The 16,939-nt window shown below is 36.0% G+C and overlaps 1 protein-coding gene and 1 pseudogene across 15 annotated transcripts in view; one reads left to right on the forward strand and one right to left on the reverse strand.

The window, feature by feature from the left end:
- The window catches only part of Wnk1 (WNK lysine deficient protein kinase 1), a 128,125-nt gene that overhangs the window by 59,513 nt on the left and 51,673 nt on the right, over positions 1-16,939 (forward strand). Inside the window, exon 1 of one of the 15 annotated variants that reach the window (XM_074076346.1) lies at positions 12,328-13,039. The exons of 13 other annotated variants lie outside the window; for them this stretch is intronic. In XM_074076346.1, the coding sequence (XP_073932447.1) occupies positions 12,950-13,039 (90 nt within the window). In that variant the 5' untranslated portion in view covers positions 12,328-12,949. Of the gene's footprint in view, positions 1-12,327; positions 13,040-16,939 lie in introns of those variants that run through there. One more of the 15 variants, XM_074076347.1, reaches the window with a different exon arrangement.
- On the reverse strand, positions 11,248-11,345 carry LOC141424434 (U6 spliceosomal RNA; annotated as a pseudogene).

Below are 16,939 nucleotides of genomic sequence, written 5' to 3' on the forward strand. Positions count from 1 at the left end.
GCGAGGCCCTAACTCAAAAATAACCAACACAAATAGAACTGAGGGTGTGGCTCAAGTGGTAGAGCACCTGCCTAGTGAGCAGGAGACCTGAGTTCAACCCCCTGTACCAGAGAGGTGGGGTGGAGGGAGAGGGTGAGTAATCCTTTTTATTCAAGGTGCTTTGTCAAAATAATTTGTTCTCAGAGTTTTCACTGAAAGACTTGATTTGGTATATTAATTTATTTAAATCATATCTGAGCACCAACAGTGTTTAAGGTATAAATTGTTTTACTATTTCAGTTACTCATGGTAGTTCATGGTTGCTAAGAGATTATTTTTTAGATCTAGCTGTTCTGTTGAAACCTGAAATGTAATTATTGATCAATCATTTCATTTTACCACTATGTACTTCATTATGCTTCTCTAAAAAAAAAAAATACAGAACTTTTCTTACATAATCATATCATACCAGAAAAAAATTAATAGCCGTTCCTAGATCATCTGATACCCTGAACCTATTCATATATTTCCTCTATTGTTTCAGAAATGTTTATTTGCAGATATCGTAACATCTTTAAAATAAGCTCCATTAAGATCAGAGATTTTGGTTGTTATATCTCTTAATCTCTTGCTTCCACTTTGTTTTTCTTTTCTTTTTTTTTGTTCGGAGGGTGCAGTACTGGAGTTTGAACTCAGAACCTTGTGCTTGGTAGGCAGGCGCTCAACCACTTGAGCCACACCTCCAGCCATTTTTAGGATAAGATACGACATTTTTGCCTGGGGCCAGCCTCAGACTTCCATTCTCCTACCTATGGTCTCCTGCACAAAGAGCTGGCAGCATGGCTCAAATGGCAGAGCATCTGCTTAGAGACTCTAAGGCCCTAACTTCAAACCCCAGTATCACCAATAAATAAATACATACATACCTTAACAGAATTTAGGCTAAATTTTTTTTTTGGGAGGCAAGGAACATGTAGTACTATTTATCTTATATTACGTCAAGAGGTACATAGTATATTAACTCATTTTTAGTGAAGCAGTTTCATTGAATTTTGTCATATTAGAACATGTGATTATTTAGATTTTGGATAACTGCTCAGAATGGAAATTTGTTATTTAAAAAAAAAAAACTGATGGGAAGGCTTGGGGTGTGGCTCAGGTAGTACAGTGCCTGCCTAACAAGCACAAGGCCCTGAGTTCAAACATCACTACTGTCACGCCCCCACCCAAAAGAAAAAGCCAGAAAAACTGATGAGGATGCCAGATCTGTTGGCACATTTCTATACTCCTAGCTACTCAGGAGGATTATGGTTCAAGATCATTCCAGGCAAAAAATTTGTAAGACACCATCTCAGCCAATAAAAGCTGGGTGTCATGGTGTGCACCTATTATCCCAGCTACTTAGGAAGTATAAATAGAAGAATCACAGTCCAGGCTGGTCTGGGAATAAACATGAGACCCTATTTGAAAAATAACTTAGGCAAAAAGGGTTAAAGGCATGGCTCAAGTGATAGAATGCTGCCTTCCTAGCAAGCCTGAGGCCCTGAATTCAAACCCCAGTACCTAACTCCCTTCCCTGCCCCAAGAAAAAGATGTGAAACTTAATTCAAATATAGAAGATGAATGTGTGAGCAGTTTTTGTAATTACAATATAGTATTTTAATGGAGACAACCTCCAGAAGCAGTGGAGATACAATGGTTAACTCTACTATGGATTACAGAAGGTTTTACAAAAAGAAGTATATGAACTGTCAAAAATGGAGGTAGGGAGTAAGAGTGCAAAGCTATTCTAAAAAGCGGTAATACGTACCTGAACAATGAAGTGTCAAACAGTATGGTGAAACTGAAGCAAAGGTGGATTGATCAAATAGGATAAAGCTATTATCATGTGGTTGGCAGGGAGAGGCAAGAATCAAACACATAAGTGGTTTCTCCTGCTCTCAAATCCTGTTTCTCATCTCAGAGGAAAAGAGTGAGTGGTCAGTAATTAAGAAGTGAGCTTTTGATTCCTCATACATAGGTTTTTGTGGGGGGTTTTCCTGCTATTTTTTATTTTGTTTAAAAGGTGACTTCATTTGTTTATAGTCTTTTGAAAGGAACAAGAAGGGAAAAGTTGAAATTACAGTATGGGAACATGAGATAGATAATTGATAGAGAAATATCCAGGATTTAGAGGTATCTGGAGTATGATGTAATGGCATGAAGAGGGCAGATTATTTTTTCCTGAGATGAGGTCAGGTATTACAGGTTCAGAGAACAAAATCTTAGGTTCACATCCCTGCTCTAGCTATTACTGTATTATCTTGAACAAGGCACCTAATTTCTCTGTATTTTATTTTATTCTGTGTAAAAGATATGCCCTTATTCCCTTACAGATGGTTTACCTGGCACTGGTACTGGTTATAAGTCCTTGTTATTTTCTATGAAATACGAGTTAAGTAATCTTCAGGGTGTAGACTGAAAGGTGGTTTTAAATGGTTATAAAGGCTTGAAATAACATCTATGGAATTTTGAACTTCTTAGGAAATAATAATCATTGGGAAGCAGTACCAAGCATCCACAATTCCTCTTTAGCACTCATAAACATTATTACATAAATAATGAATGTATTGTACTTCCCTCTGTGTATATAAGTAGAAAAGAACAAATTCTCATAACTTAATTTCTTGGAAAACTATAATAGCTTAGATTGCTTTATTTGTCCTCAAGTTTTCTATATTCTCAATAGTGCTACTATGGTTTAATAAATAGAGAAATTAGAACTCACATGGGCTTACATTTACCATGTATGAGGAAAGGTGATAACTATTAAACTGTTAAGGTTCATGTCTAGAACAAATGGGGAAAAAAAGTGAGAATCTGAATGAGGTTCATTATTGTGACAGTGAATTAGTCATTTTTCTTGCTTGAATGGAATGACTAGGTGTCAATGTAATCTGATTTTTTAAATTAAATCAGAACCTATTAAAGCTCAGAGATTCAGTAGTAAAGATAGAATGCCAACAATCGCTATGTACTAAAGTCAGATTTATAGATCAACATGTGTGCATGACCTTACTAAACATTAAGAGAGATGTTTCCATTGCACAACTTTGGACAAATCACTCTTGAGTCTTACTTCCACATATGACCATGCTCATCACAATTGCCAGACTTAACTAAGGTGTTGTAAAGAGCAAATGCATTGAAATTTTCTGAGAAAATGCATTTGAAAAAATTTTAAACATATTTATTGTGTTTGACATGTTAGCTGGAACATCTCTGGAATATCTTTTATCTCAGTAGATTGTTTTGGGGGGAGCAGTACTGGGGTTTAAACATTATTCTTTCACTTAAGCAACAACCCCAGCCATTTTTGCTTTAGTTTGTTTTTCATATAGGGTCTCACAATTTTGCCTCAGCTGGCTTGGAACCATGATCCTCCAACCTCCACTTCCCAGGTAGCTGGGATTACAGACATGAGCCACCATGCCTGGCAAGCACTCAGTAATATTTTGTTCCTTTTCTTTTTCTTTCTTTTTTTATAATTACCTTTTCATACCTTTTTTTCCCCTCAGTAATGTTTTAAAGAATAAATTACTGAATTAAAAGAATCTCAAATGTAGTCAGACATTATGTAAATTTGGAAGAATTATATTCACAAAGGAGAAATGAAATTCAAAGAGACCTTTGAAATTGTAATAGTTACCATACTAGAATGAATTAAATAGCAGTAAATAGAAACCCATGAGCAAATAAAAGCAATACATTGTATACAATGGGAAAGGCTGTTTGGTACAGATAAAGTAAAAAGCTAACTTAAATTGATATTTATAATTCCAGGACAAGAAAAGCACTTTTAAAGAAAGATAGCTATTCACATGCTTTTGTGTAGTTTGTCAAATATCATAATTTTCACTTCTTTTTTTGTTTTGAGGTGCTGGAGATTGAACCCAGGGCCTTGTGCATGGTAGGCAAGCACTCTACCACTGTGCTACACCCTCAGCCCTCAGAATTGTAGGTTTTGAATAGATATTTTAAGTACTGTTTGCACTATGGAGTTAGGTCTGTGTTTTGTTGAAGTATGTCCCCACAATTTTTACCCTAGCTTCACTTTGTTCTCTGGAATTTCATAGGGCTAAAGCAAATTGTAACTTGATTTGTTATCCCACAAATATTTCAAGACAGTTTTTCTAATATCATGAATCCTTTTTTGTCAAGACTATCATTCTCAGTTATTAAGTTTCCTGAGGGAAGGGGCTTAGATGCATTGTTTTCTTTGTTGTTTTGTTTTGTTTTCTTTTTAAGACATGGTCTTGCTATATAGCCCACTTTGGTCTCGAACTTGTATTCCTCATGCCTCAGCCTTCTGAGTGCTGGGATTACAGGCATGTACCTGTCTCAAAGAAAATAAAACATTTAGAACTATTTCACAATCTTTAATTTCTAAGGATACTACAGGTGTCATTCATTTGTGCTTTATTTTTTTTCTGACTTTTGCAGTTTTAGTTGTGCATAGATCTGTGGTCCTTCATTCTATACTGTCAATTATTATTCTTGTCTAGGAAATTCTTTCTTGTTTTGACCAATATTCATTCCCATCTTATGACTTCCAGTGAAGAATAAAAGGGGTTGTGTCCTTTGATACTTTTCTAGAGGATTTCTGGCATTTTGGGCACTGAGATAAATGTAGGAAGTTCAAATGTGTCTAGGTAACTTACAATTTATATAATTATGTAAGGAACAGTGATAACTGTTGGAAATAAGATTTGAAATATGGTACTATCTCTTAGGTGTCTTTTGGCTGTAAATTTAACTAATTTTAAAGTATCAATATAGTCTGCTTACCTATTGCATACTTGTTATGGAAACATGCTTGATGTTTGGTTATCCTTTGAGAGAGATCATAGGGCTCCCTAATGTAAACAGGAACACCAGTCACTCTGGAGTTCTGGTTTCCAGTCCAGGTCCACTATGTATACCCTGGCTATCAGATCAGTAAACTCCCTCCCACACAAAAAGGCCTTCTATAGGTTTGCCACTAATTTCAAAAATGATACAAGGGGCCAGAAGGCATAGCTCAAGCTTGCTTAGCAAGCATGAAGTCCCAAGTTCAAACCCCAGTTTTTATTAGATTTCAAAAAAAAAAAAATCTAATAAAAAGCAATATAAATAAGTATATTTAATAGGTTGGGATTACCTTTAAAGATTTCTGAAGATCGCAGAAGTCTTTTCATTTGAACTATAAGCTCTAGTTCTTAGTTTCTTTTATTTTTGCAATTTAACCGCTACTAATTTTGTTTGCTATGTGTCAAGGTGGGGATGCAGCAGTAAACAATATAGATACTTCAGTGTTCTCCTAGCTTTTATAGTATGTTAGGGAAGATAACCTCATTGAAGTAGCCATTGCATTAGGTCAAATGGGTATTACAGACATAAAAAGTTTGGGAATTCTTATCTTAAGAGGGTCAAAGGTAGTATTTCTTTAAAAAGTAAATTAAGCTGAGAACTTGATTGATGTGTTATGTCTATGACACTGAGAAGAAAAACTTCTATGAAGGAATGAGTCCACATCTTCAGCCTTCTGGTACACTTTGCCAGAAATATCCCAAAGATTCATGGAAGAGAGTTGTACCAATTTTGCTCCCTGAATCTGGGAATGTTGGCACATGCCTGTAATCCTAACCCTTGGGAGGTTGAAACAGTAGGATCTGAGAGTTCAAGACCAGCCTGGACTACATAGTAAAACACTGTCTTAAAAAAAAAAAAAAAAAACAACTGAGCATGATGGTACACACTTACTATCTCAGCTATTTGGGAGGTTCAGATAGGATTACAGTTCTAGGCTAACTTGGGCAAATGTAACTGAGACCCTATCTCAAAAACAAGCAGGGTATGGGAACATACATCTGTAATCCCAGTTACTTGGGAGGCAGAGGTAGGAGGATTGTAGACCCAGGCAAAAGCACAAGACCCTAACCCTATCTAAAAAACACTGAAAGCAAAAGGACTTGTGGTGTTGTTCAATTGGTAGAATGCTTTGCACAAGACCCTGAGTTTAATCCACAGTACCGCCTCCCCGCTCACCTAAAAAATCACTCCCTGTTCTGTGTTCTGCCTCTGTTTTAATAATTTCTATATTGACATTAACCCACCCACTCCCCCCCCCCCCACACACATATGTAGTAGAACTATGCCTCTCAAGGACAAGTTTCTTTTTTTTTTTTTAATTGTTTTATTATTCATATGTGCATACAAGCTTGGGTCATTTCTCCCACCTGCCCCCATCCCCTCCCTTACCACCCACTCTGCCTCCTCCCACTCCTCCCCATCCCCTCAATACCCGGCAGAAAGTATTTTGCCCTTATCTCTGATTTTGTTGTAGAGAGAGTATAAGCAATAATAGGAAGGAACAAGGGTTTTTGCTGGTTGAGATAAGGATAGCTATACAGGGAGTTCACTCACATTAATTTCCTGTGCGTGTGTGTTACCTTCTAGGTTAATTCTTTTTGATCTAACCTTTTCTCTAGTTCCTGGTTCCCTTTTCCTATTGGCCTCAGTTGCTTTTAAGGTATCTGCTTTAGTTTCTCTGCGTTAAGGGCAACAAATGCTAGCTAATTTTTTAAGGACCAGTTTCTTTTCTCATCTGCTCATCTGCAGATCAGTTCCCTAGTATATGTTTGTTTGTGCAGTGGCTCAGTGCCATGCAAGTAGTGGGTTATAGCCATATAAATATTAGTAGACATGCACAAATGAGCCAGATGTAACAATTGCTTGTACTGTGTAATTAAATTCTTCTAACAGTTCTGTTGGGAGGCGCAGGTAAATACTATTGTCTATCTACAAGTGAACAGATGGTCTGAAAACCCAGGTGATGAGCACAAGATTACATGTCTAGAAAAAAGTTCTGCTCTCAAATACTCTGCTCAAATCAAAATTCATTAAGTATGTATTATAGTACCCATCTGTGCCCTGGAGGGCATTTTAAGTACTGATTTCAAGGGGGTTGATTTGGCTGTGGTTTGTTATATTCTGCTGTGCACTGATAGTAAAATGTGTGTCATACATGCAGTTCAGTTCAGGTCTCTGCTTTTAGTGTTAGATGCTTTCCTTTCCCTACCTAATAATGGTGTTAAAATGTGTACATACTTCACTCTGCCCTCTTAAGTTTTTTTTTTCCTCATGGCTTTTATCATAGCTTGACATGTTACAGATTTTATCTAAACTCACAATTTGAGCATAAGTTTTATAGGGTGGTGTTTTATTTATTTTTTGTCCTTTAATGTATTTGAAAAGCTTACGGACTGGCAAGTCATAAACAGTTAGCATTTGCTAAATGAATACAGACTGCAGAGAGAAAAACCCAATTTGTGTTGATTGTAGAGGAAATGGGCTCTGCAGTTTGATCTGCTTGAGATTAAATCCCAGCAGTGTTTACTAACTGTGAGACCTTGGGAAAGTGACTTAATTTCTTTGAGCCTAAAGTATTTTTGAGTACTAAATGTGAAAGACATATGTAGAACATATAGGCATATTTAGAATATGCACTTACATGACTCAGTAATTGTTGGACATTGCTGTTATTATTATGTAGTGGTGAAATTTAAGTTGTCTCTTGTTCTATTCTTTTAACTAGTGACATTCAACAAACTGCATTAAACTAAATGTGTTTAATGAACTTCACATAAAGTCAAGTTTTAAATGGGAGAGAATGAAACTACTATTTGTTTGTGATCTTCTCAATTACCTTGCAAAAGTGCTTCATGTATACTATCTTATTTTAACTTTGTGTCATGATAAGTAGATACTATCTTCATTGCACAGGGAAGAAAATAGACTTAGTGTTTAACCGTTTTGCCTAAGGAGAGATAATAGTAGAGTCAGAAATCAAGAGACTTTTAATATGACACTAATATAAACCTAAACATTTTTATCCTTTGCTTAAACCTTTGTCTAAACCTTTTTTTCTAAGCAAAAATTTTAAAGGTAAGCTGGGTGCCAGTGGCTCACACCTTTAATCCTAGCTACTTGGGAGACAGAGATCCAGGAGAATCGGGGTTTAAAGCCAGCTGAGGCAAATAGGTGGAGAGACCCTATCTTGAAAATACCCAAACATAAAAACATGGTTGGTGGAGTAGTTCAAGTGGTAGAGTACCTTCTTAGTAATCAGGAGGCCCTAAGTTCAAACCCCAGTACTACCAAAAAAAAAAAAAAAAAGTCTAAAGGTAAAAGGTTTAGGGGATATAGGTACATAAGTATAAGATCCCCCAAACTGCAGTTTTGGACCCTATGTAAAAATGTATGACCCTTCCTTAACATAGGAAAACTGTGTAGCTACATGCTATAGTTGTTACCTGGCTTAGCTATCTTGAAAGTGTATGCCCTTGGTGGTGAGAAGATCCAGTAATAGTAGTAATTAATGTACATATTCCAAGTTTTCCCTGCTACTAAAAGAATAAAAACTACAGCACACAATGACATCAACTTTTTATGTGAAGGATAGTACATTTGAGGTTGGAGAACTACCCTAGCTTTCATGTATTCAGAAAGTAATGAGCCTTGGGGAATCATGAGGCAAGTTAATTTCCTTTGATAGAGCTAGCTCAATTAGGTAGGGTGTTTGAAGAGGCTTGTTTTCCAGTGGTATCAGATGGTTTGTTCAAATTCCTGAAAACTAATGGTTCATACCAGTAAGAGTCTGGCTAAATCCAGCCTTGTAACAGCCAAGTTAGAAATAATGTGGGTTTTTAATTACTTTGTTTGTGTAATTTGACTTTGTCATTTATTCCATTAGCCTTTGAATTGCAAAGTTTGAACACTGTGTCTGGGAAAAACAGAAATAAAGCTGGTAGGGTAAAATTCCTTTTAGTTTTTATGTAATAGATTGCAGTTGCTATTTGTTTGTTTGTTTGTTTAGCAGACACAAGTGAGACTAAGTCCTGGTTAGATAGTGTTGGAAAGTTGGGGGAAATTTTATTTTTATTTTTTTAGCAGCTAGAATTTTTTGTGCTGTGTGGGGGAGGGAACCTGCTTGGAATTAGCTAAAATTGCTCTTTAATAAATTCTGTTCATGTATTCATCCAATAAATGTGGACTATAAATGAAAAAGAAAACTGTAGGCTGTATCTTGGCAACATTTTGCATTACTTTCCCATACATTCTGTTACTGGGCTGTGGCTGAGGTGTAGGGCATGTAGTAGTGGGTTTGCCAAGCATGTACAAAGCCTTAAAAAAAGTGAGAAAAAAATTACGATGATTTAAGGTCATGGTGACAGTTTAGGGTATCGTTTCCAATAATTAGGTGTTAAGGAACGATTGTGAAATTTTTCAGAATTCCTCAAAACAGCTGATTTTACTTATCAGTCCTGAATATTGAATTATAATTCACAAGGCAGTAGATGGTAGAATAAAAACTGATGTAATATAAAAAGATGTTTGCATATTTAAATATATTTCAGCACTACTGAATTTTTCTGGTATCTTAGAGATAATTAGTTCACATGCTATGTGTAAAAAGATTCGTGTAGACACTGAGTAGCCTATATGTGATTTGAGGTGTACCTTGAAAGAAGCACAGGACTCAATTGGCTTAAAGGGAGGGAGTAGGAGGTATTTTGTTGGTAGAAATGTGCATTAAGTATTCAGTGAATAATCTGTTTGACCTGACTGGTTTATTAGGAGGAAGTAGAAAGAGTATTGTCAGTGGAAACAAGTATTGAGTATTCATAAAACACATAGCCAATTTGGACTTACTTGGGAGAGATAGAGGTAGACATAGATTGTCTATGGGATTTTCCCACTACATTAAGGAAATTTAAAAGCACAGAAATACGGGCTAGAGATAGCATTGAACTAGACACTGGGAAATCTGTTTCTAGTTTTTGCTTTACCATTAATTAGACCCTTACCCACTAGAATATAGATTGTGTTTCTTATTCTAGGTGCTTAAGGTAATACAGTATTGCCTAATTAAATGCTTGACACCAGTTAGAGTAGACCAGACATTTAGTACTGACCAGTTGAATTAATGAATTCTGACTTTGATATGGCCTTAATCTCTCTGGACAACAGTTGTCCTTTTTTTTTTTTTTTTTTTTTTGTGGTACTAAGGCTTGAATTCAGGGCATACACCTTGAGCCACTCCACTAGCTCTTTTTTGTGATGGGTTTTTTCCAGACAAGGTCTCGCAAACTATTTGCCCAGGTTGGCTTCAAACCTCAGTCCTCCTGATCTCTGCCTTCTGCCTTCTGAGTAGCTAGGGTTACAGGCATGAGCCACTGGCGCCCTGCTTGAACAAAGGATTCTTATTCAGGTTCTTTCTAGACCTGTAATCCTATGACCATCTTGCATATGTGGAAAATTATTAACCATGTATAAGTAATGTGATGTGAGTTAAATGATGTCAGATGACTGGAAGTACTAGTTAAAAGTCAGGTGGTAAGTAACATGGAGCCAGATGGTTGAGCTGGCCACAGTGTAAAATCAAATTGGAGATGGAGAGAATAGAGATAAGGAGATCCATCTTATATTGGTTTAAACTTAGAGATGAAGTGTTAGCAATTAGGATTTGGTGGTCATAATTGTAATGCAAAAAAAAGGGCTATAATTTTGAGAAGTAACAAACTAGTAAAAATGTTATTTTTTCTGGACAGAAATGTTTGACTGTTGGAGAAATAATAGGAATGCGAATTGTAAAACTGTTTGTCATCTGTTTTTAACATTTATGTTTGTTTCAAGAACTACCACAGTAGTTCTTAAATATTATGGTAGAAGCATCTAAGAATGACTAAGTTTTCTGTTCTGGACCATCAAAATAATGAAAGAAATGGGGGTGCTGGACACCTGGGACACAGGCAGAAGTAGGAGGGTTGAAGGCTGAAGCTAGCATCCATGAAAGCAGGACTCTGTCTGAAAAAAATAACTAAAGCAAAAAGGGATGATGATGTGGCTCATGTGGTAGAGTGCTTACCTGGGAAGCGTGAGGCACTGAATTCAAATTTTAGTACCACCAAAAATATGAAAGAAATAGGGAAATCCAGAAAAAGGTACTGACTTTGAGAGGAATTAGACATGTATATTTAGACGTATAAACTGTTATCTGAATGCGTATCATAATTTTGTGGTACACATTGGAAACACTTTAATTTTTGTAAAGATTGCGTTCAAAAAAACTTTTTTGTTTCTGTTTTTTGAGACAGGTTCTTACTATGTAGCTCAGTTGGTCTAAAACCTCCCAAATGCTGGGATTGCAGGTGTACACAATCATGCCTGGGCTATTTTTCTTCTTTAAAAAATATGGAATGCTTCATGAATTTATGTCTCATCCTTGTACAGAGACTGTGCTAATCTCTGTCATTCCAGTTTTTGTATATGTGCTACCAAAGCACAGAATGGTTGCTTTTTTTTTTTTTTAACTAGATATTTGGATCTATATCATACCTTCAACAACAACAGAAAGCTATACCAATTTGGTTATTTCTTTCCTCGTAGAATTAACCTACCTAAATCTTTAAACCTTACGAAATAGAAAAGAAGGCATCTGTTTTAGAGCTTTTTGATTTAGCCAAGCATAGTCCTAAGCAGTCTTCCTTATACATACATGTAAGTTAAAGGAACTGCTGCATTTCCCAACACCTAAGATGTCAGACTACTTTCTTAGTAGTGATGAGTTGTGTTGAGCCAGAGAGTAGTGGCAGCTGCTTTGATACAGCCTGTTAAAATTAGTGCATTTCTAAATTTTAGAGAAATATTTCTACCAAATAGTGTCCAAGCTCTTGTCTTAAGCTCTGCTAGTGATTGAGACCTGACCATCCACTGCCTTAGTTGAGATTCAAGCAAACACAACTACAAGGGATAGGACTGTATTTATTCTATTACCAATTATAGCAGTACAACAAAAATGCTTTCTCTACCATTAGTAACATGAAGAAAACCTGTTTCTAAGTTGCTAAAATCAAAGTAGCTTTTATTTGGGACTATGAGATCTTCCTAGGAAGTAGAAATAGCTCTATACATGTTCAGGCTTTTCATAGAAGGAAAAAGAAATAGAAAATTTTAACACATTTGTATAAAAATATGCTGAGAGAGTAGAAGGCAGTTTAATATCAATACTTTTTTTAAACTTAGTAGTGGAGCAGTTATTATCCCCACTTTTTTGTTGTTGTTGTTTGAAGATACTGGGGTTTGAACATGTTGAGCCACTCCACCAGCCTGTTTTTATGAAGGGCCCTTTTGAGATAGGGTCTTGCCTGGGGCTGGCTTCAAACCACCATCCTCCTGATCTCTGCCTCCTGAGTAGCTAAAATTACAGGCGTGAGCCACCAGCGTCCAGCTTATCCCCACTTTTTAAGTAGATTTGAGATATGGTCTAGCTCAATCTTACACAATTTTAGTAAGATAAGTTGAACTGAGAACTAGCAGATTATTGTGAGTCCTTGCCTAGTGTTCTTTTGGTTACATATTCTGAATTTACACTCAATGAAATTGAACTTGATCCTCCCATTTAAAAAAAAATTTAAAAAGCATAGTTTCAGCATGATTAGGATGAAGGGAGTGTTTTAATAAATGCATTTCTAGTGTATGTAAAGGCAAGTCTCCACGACAGGTTTTGATATCAGGGAGGCAGAACCTTTGGATGCAGTAGGTGGAGCTTTGAGCAAATAAAAGCTCATTTTTCTTGTTTAAAGATCTGTTGTTGTTGTAACAGAAGCAGAAGGAACTGTAACAGAATAGTTGCCCTGCCTTTTCAGCATGTAGTTTTTTCCTACATCTGTAGATTTGTCAATCTTAATAGATTGTTGGCCGAGCAGAGCAAACTCATGTCTAAGAACTGGGGAAGCATGGCTATTTTTCAACGAGAAACTGTGCTTCAGTCTGACTTTGATGTTTGCCATCCTTATGCTGTGGGCTAAGCTACTTTGTTAATTTGTATCTTACCTGTTTTCCCTTGCTTTTCTCTAATTGTAATAAGTCTATTTATGGTTTTTTTCTGATGGATTTTACAAAGAAAGATTTTTGCTCAGTATTTGTCATCGTAAATTCTCATTGCTGCTGTTGCCCTCAAAAGGAATGTGTAAATGAGGTAGGTAAGAATTTCAAATCTATATAAAGGGCATATTATAGCCTTTTCAATGATTTGATTTGATAGGACATTTTAAAATACTGAGATTGTTTCCTTTAGAATGTCTTAAAAATATTTATTGTTCTGTGATATGTTCTGTGTGAGGAGCATATAGGTTTTTTCTCAATTCTGAATAGTTAGGAAAAGTTTCACTTTTATCAAGAGATAGTGGTGCAAAGTGGGCGTGGTGGTGGGCATAGTGGGGCAGTGCTATAATCCCAGCACTCAGATGGTAGAGGCCAACCTGGGTTACACCGTGGGACCTGGACTAAAAAAAAACACAGAGAGAGAAAATTAAGTTTTACTCTTAACACATTTGAAAGTCAAGCTTTTAAGAAGTAACTGCTAACAGTTTTTAAGTGCTAGAAGATTGAACCAGAGACATCTGTATTATGACTCACTTTTATTTTTCAGTAGCTTAGTTGGTAATGCATAATCATACAGAATTCAAAGGAGAAGTCAGAGTTTATAAAATGTGTATTTGTGGATTTTTTATTTATTTATTTTAATTGTTATTTTATTCATGTGCATACATTGTTTGGGTCATTTCTCCCCCCTTCCCACCGCCCCCTCCCTTCCTCTCCCACTCCCTCCCTTACTCCACCTTACCCCTCACTACCAGGCAGAAACTATTCTGCCCTTATCTCTACTTTTGTTGAAGAGACAGTATAACCAATAATAGGAAGGAACAAGGGTTTTTTCTAGTTGAGATAAGAATATCTATACAGGGAGTTGACTCACATTACTTTCCTGTGCATGTGTGTTACCTTCTAAGTCAATTCTTCTCTAGCTAACCTTTTTGCTAATTCCTGGTCCCCTTCTCTTATTGGCCTCAGTTGCTTTAAAGTATCTGCTTTAGTTTCTCTGCGTTGAGGGCAACAAATGCTATCTAGCTTTTTGGGTGTCTTACCTATCCTCATACCTTCCTTGTGTGTTCTTGCTTTATCACGTGATCAAAGTCCAATTCCCTAGTTGTGTTTGCCCTTGATCTAATGTCCACATATGAGAGAGAACATACGATTTTTGGTCTTTTGGGCCAGGCTAACCTCACTCAGAATGATGTTTTCCAATTCCATCCATTTACCTGCGAAAGATAGCATTTCATTCTTCTTCATGGCTGCATAAAATTCCATTGTGTATAAATACCACATTTTCTTAATCCATTCACCAGTAGTGGGGCATCTTGGTTGTTTCCATAACCTGGCTATTGTGAGTAGTGCTGCAATAAACGTGGGTGTGCAGGTGCCTCTGGAATATTGTAGATTTTTTAGATGAAATAAAAACAACATGTTTAGTAAACATCAATTATATTCCCTTTGAAGTGACAATTACTCATTTTTTTGTATCCCATTTAATATTTTGTAGAAGTGACTTTTTTTGAGACAGGGTCTCAAAATAAAAAGCGAATACATGATATTTTATGTCACCCTGAAAATATCTGAAATGGGTATACATTAGATACTTCCATGTAATGAAGGAAACAAGCTATATTTTCACATTAAAACAAAACAAAACACTACTTCCCAAAGAGATATCCTATGAATTACAAAATAATACTTGTAGAGACAGTGAGCTGCTGGCTCTGGAGGAATGGAGTAAGAGGGTTGTGTGTCCTTAATAAATAAACTTTAGTTTTAAACTGTGTAAGAGTGGCTCAGCTTAGTATTCTTTCTGGTTTTGTGTTTTCTGACTTAAGTCCGAATAGGTGGATAATAATTTGTTTTTACTGGTTAAAACAGAACCAAGTGTGGCTAAGTTAGGGAGTAAAGAAAAGGGTGACACTTGGAGGATGGAGGGGCTTTAAGTTGATCTTCATGACTGTTGGAGTAGAGAAAGTAAAAGGAAATTAGAAATTTTTTTTGTCATAAAAGCATTTTGTTATTACTTTGTTCTTTCAGGTGCTAATAAATACCATGTTTGAGAATAATCTAGACCAACTTAAACAATGATCAGTTATAAAATATACATTGAAGGCTTGGGGATGTGGCTTAAATAGTAGAGCACCTGCCTACTATTTAAGCCCCAGTATCCCTCCCCCCACCCCCTGCAAAAAAAAGTTCTTACCACTTAAGAACAAGAGGCCTGTGATTATGGCATATCAAAAATTTTATGTTTGTCAGGTTTCTGTAGGTCATTTGGGGTCAGTGAAGTTTCATATTCATCCCATATACTATTATACTTGATAGTATACAATTTATACATTCTTTTCTTTATTTAAGAAACACTTCTAGGTATTTTGATAATCCAGTGGGGAGGGCAGTTTTTGTTTGTTTACTTGGTTTTGTTTTTTTGAGATAGGGTAGCTTAGTCTCACCTTGAACTCTATCCTCCTGCTTTGGCCCCCTGAATGCTGGGATGTCAGGCATGTGCTATCATCCCAGCATTCCTGGTTTTTTGATAGTAGCTAACTGGCAAAAACTTCTGTTAAATTTTCCAGTGTCTAAGTGGATAACAGTAAGAATTTGTTTTGTTTGTTTGGTTTTGGTTTTGGGTTTTTTTTGTTTTTGTTTTTGTTTTTTGTGGTAGTATTGGCATTTGAAATCAGGGAAGGCTTCTTACTATACCCCTTGAGCCACACTCCCAGCCCCAACCATAAACAGTCTTACTCTTTTAATACTAGCTGCTGGACTGATAAAGTATTCCTCTGTTTTATTGTCTACCTTGACACTTACAGTATATTTTCTAAGGCAACAATGGCATCTGAATATATATATACACTGGCATGGAATTGTCTATCTAAATTGTGGTACATAAACTAATAGATTTGAGATTGTATTATGCACAATTATTGGTTTTGCTCTATCTTCTTTGTCTTTTGTTCAGCTAGTATTCCTGTATGTAAATAGAAATTCCAATATTTAAAAACATGAATAGTTATGTTTGCATGGCTAGGGTTAATGAGATTTTTTATTATTTAGGATAATCAAGGATGAAAGCTGGTGCAAGAGAATTTTTTACTTTTAACTATAAGCTTTATTATCTTTGCCAGTTGTCTTTGAACTCAGGTGGCCTTGGGTCAGCAAATTTAATAATCCAAAGAATTTTCAATCCACATATGACATTTGATTCTAGCTTCTGTGAATTTAGGCAGGTAAGTTAGGCAGATGTACCCATTTGCTAAACAGGGAATCTGAAGCATGGGACTGCTTCTGCTTATTCATTTGGCATGGAATTCAGATCTTCTGTTGTTAAATCCTTTTGTCTTTCTCATGTGTCTTTTCTAGATTGAAGCAGTGTTTGCTTTATTAATTTAATGTTTAGCGTTTACTGCTGCTAGTCCAAGCACATTCCCTTGAAATTTATATGCTATGGAAGACATATTTTTCCTTGTCAAATTAATACTCTCTTCAGCCACTTTTCTACAACACTCACACTATCTTCACATGCAAGTTCAACTGTGTAGAACAGCTGAACCTATTTCCCCAAATTGCCTTTTAGGTAATTGCTTGCCAAATAGTATATAGTCTACAAACTTACAAGTATCTTAGATATTTCTTTCTGTTCTTATAAATAACTTTAAAGTTTACTTTATGTAGTTTTAGTTGTTTATTGTAGGAAAAAACAACTAATATAAAACAAAACATTTAGTTTTTTTTTTTTTTTGTTCACCAGCCTTTTTTCGTGAAGTGTATTTTTGAGATAGGGTCTTGCAAGATACTTGCCCAGGCTGGCTTCGAACTGTGACCTTCCTGAACTCTGCCTCCTGAGTAGCTAGGATTACAGACATGAGTTACCAGCACCCAGCACATCCATAAATTTCTTAAAGGAGTTTCTAATTTAAATCTGAAATAGCAGCTTGCTCTGTTAAAGCAGCATTTTATTTCATTATTTTCTTGTTTCCATTAGATTTTTGTGAAGACA

Source organism: Castor canadensis, chromosome 6 (assembly GCF_047511655.1).
Source record: "Castor canadensis chromosome 6, mCasCan1.hap1v2, whole genome shotgun sequence".
Taxonomy (NCBI): Eukaryota; Metazoa; Chordata; class Mammalia; order Rodentia; family Castoridae; genus Castor; species Castor canadensis.